Below are 2,574 nucleotides of genomic sequence, written 5' to 3' on the forward strand. Positions count from 1 at the left end.
AAGATCTCTGCTGAAATTAACCAGCACCACCTTCCTGGGCAGTCAGCGATGCTTTGCATTTGTGATTCAGGGAAAGGACAAACAGGGGTCATAGCTGTGCTGATTGCTCCCCGAGGGTGGGGGGGGTGTGCCTCTTGACTCTGGAGTCGGGGGCCACCCCCCCTGGCCCCGGGAGCCCCAGACTGTGTTTCTGGGCCTGGCCTGGAGGAAAAGGAAGGGTGTCCCCGATTCTCCGCGGGCATTTAAATGAGAGCCACGCCAGGCCCAGAAAACAGGCCCTTCAACAGCTAGCTCAGCGGTTTGTTGCAAACGCAGCCACACGTGACCTGACTCAAGATGGGCTTCAGGGAGATGAGAGGCAGTGAGAACCCCACGCCCGGCAGCCCCAGAGAAGCCCAGCCGGCTGACACGGGCCCACGCCTGGCACCCCCCGGCCCAGCTCCTTGCCTCTGTTCCCAAACACGCCTGTTTGAATTAGTTCTTCACTCTGACAGGTGAACCGGGTTTATGTGATTTTCGACTTGCCCACTACGGTGTCAATGATCAAACTGTGGAATTACGCAAAAACACCACATCGAGGGGTGAAGGAGTTTGGCGTAAGTACTTATTAGCTGGGTTTTGGGAGATAATTATGCCCGTTGGTAATTAGGCCACTGGCAATTATCATTTGTCACACTTTGATTTACTTCTGTCGGCTGCAACCTTAGACACAAATGCTGGGTCCTCAGAGGCAGGGATCTATGCCATCCGTCCATGAATTCAAAGGCTTTCTCTGAGTGATTTGAGTCATCACCCCGAAAAAACAGAACGCTGCTTTTCTTTAATCTTTTCTCCTCGAATCACAGTGGTGTGGGGAGTTCTTCCTGCCAGGGGGCAACTCAGGAGAGTGGGGGGTCCTGGGGGTCAGAGACCTGAGTTTGCCTCTGAGCTCTGCCACGTGGGTTTAAGATTTGAGCCCTCGGAGCCTCAGTATCCTCATCGGCAACGTGGGGCTGGTCCAGGCGCCTTTCCTGGCCATCGTGAAGATCTGAAATCACAGCACGGGCTGAGTACGTAGTAGGCGAGCCCCTGGGCAGTGATGCCCTTCACGCGCGGTCACACATGGGAAGGGGGAGGGCAGCGCTGGGCCGCAGCCCCTCTTCTGCCTGTCCAGCTCCTGGTGGATGACTTGCTCGTGTACAACGGGATCCTGGCCATGGTGGGCCACCTGGTCGGGGGCATCTTGCCCACGTGCGAGCCCACGGTGCCCTACCACACCATCCTCTTCACCGAGGACGCGGACATCTGTAACCAGGAGAAGCACACCGCCATCAGGTGCACCCCCTCCCACACCGAGCTGGCCCCATGACCTCCCCTCCTCTCCGATCTCCCCCCGCCAGCCCTAACGGTGGAGGATGGCAGGGACCTGCCGTCTGGAGCCGGAAGGCACCTTCTGGTTTTTCCCTCTCCGCAGCAATCAGGTAGAGGACCAGGACGTGCAGATGATGAATGAAAACCAAATCATTACCAACTCAAAGAGGAAGCAGAATGCAGTTGACCCAGGTCAGTTTCCTTCTCTGCTCACGGCACCCCTCCCACCCCGCTTCCAGGGTCTGGTTGGAACAGAGAAGGAGCTGGCAGCATCAGACACTGTCTGTCATCCCTGCCAGCCCTCAGCCCCCAGCCCCCTCTTCTCCACCCAGGAGCCTGCCTGGGGGGCTGTGAAATGGGTGATGGGGTCAGAACCCTGGGAGTAACATGGTATGCTTCCCGGAAGCCAGGTCTTGTGGATACAGAGAAGAGAGGGCCATTGAGGGCAGAAGCGCTATATAGAGAGGGTGGCCTTGGACCATGGGAAACCCAGAGAGGATGCGAAGGGTGAGGGCTTCCCGGAGAGGGGATGCTTGAACTCGATCCTAAAAGATACACAGGGCTGGGCAGGCAGAGGGAACAGTGTGGGCGAGCCTGCTCCGAGCTGGAGGCTGCTGGGGGCGGAGGCCAGGTCTCCAGGGGCCTTGAGTGCTGAGACCCCGGGCGGTGTGGGTTTCACCCCCAGGGCAGGAGGCAGCCCTTGGGGATGGAGGCTGGGTAACACTGCTTCCTCTTGTGCTCCCCCTCCACAGCCTTACGCCCCAAAACCTGCATCAGCGAGAAGGAGACAGCGAGACCGTGGTGGTGCTGACCGGCGAAGGAGCGGGCTGGTCCTCTCAGCCAGGACGGGGCTCCATCACCAGCCCCCATGCAGCATCTGCGTCCCTGGCCCTCAGGAATTTGTTCGGGCCGGCCCAGACCCCAGACCCCAGAGGGCGGAAGGGAGCTGCAGTACAGAGGGGCCCAGTGGGAAGAAGGAACTCGAGGGGTGAACCGCCCTGGGAAACACAGGAGTTCAGGGGGAAGAAGGGGTGTGTGGTCTTCCACTGGCCCCTGCGGTCCTGGGGTCAGCACAGGGAGCCCAGGGACTCCTGGCTCCGTGACTTTCTGGTGAGATCCCGCAAAGCTGGCCCGTCATGGGATCCGTGGGATCTGCCTGACTCGAGGTAACACAGTGACGTGGCCTGGTGAGGCCTCCCAGCCAGCCGCCCCAGGGCCTGGGGC

The 2,574-nt window shown here is 59.8% G+C and overlaps 1 protein-coding gene across 1 annotated transcript in view; it reads left to right on the plus strand.

The window, feature by feature from the left end:
• KIAA0556 (KIAA0556 ortholog) overlaps nucleotides 1–2,568 on the plus strand; it is a 229,590-nt gene extending 227,022 nt beyond the window's left edge. Inside the window, exons 28-31 of the mRNA XM_010837427.1 lie at nucleotides 495–596; nucleotides 1,154–1,314; nucleotides 1,454–1,542; nucleotides 2,103–2,568. Coding sequence (XP_010835729.1) covers nucleotides 495–596; nucleotides 1,154–1,314; nucleotides 1,454–1,542; nucleotides 2,103–2,161 — 411 coding nt within the window. The 3' untranslated portion in view covers nucleotides 2,162–2,568. The remainder of the gene's footprint in view (nucleotides 1–494; nucleotides 597–1,153; nucleotides 1,315–1,453; nucleotides 1,543–2,102) is intronic.
• The last annotated feature ends 6 nt before the right edge of the window (nucleotides 2,569–2,574 follow it).

This window comes from Bison bison, unplaced genomic scaffold, assembly GCF_000754665.1.
Source record: "Bison bison bison isolate TAMUID 2011002044 unplaced genomic scaffold, Bison_UMD1.0 scf7180017864072, whole genome shotgun sequence".
In the NCBI taxonomy this organism is placed as follows: domain Eukaryota; kingdom Metazoa; phylum Chordata; class Mammalia; order Artiodactyla; family Bovidae; genus Bison; species Bison bison.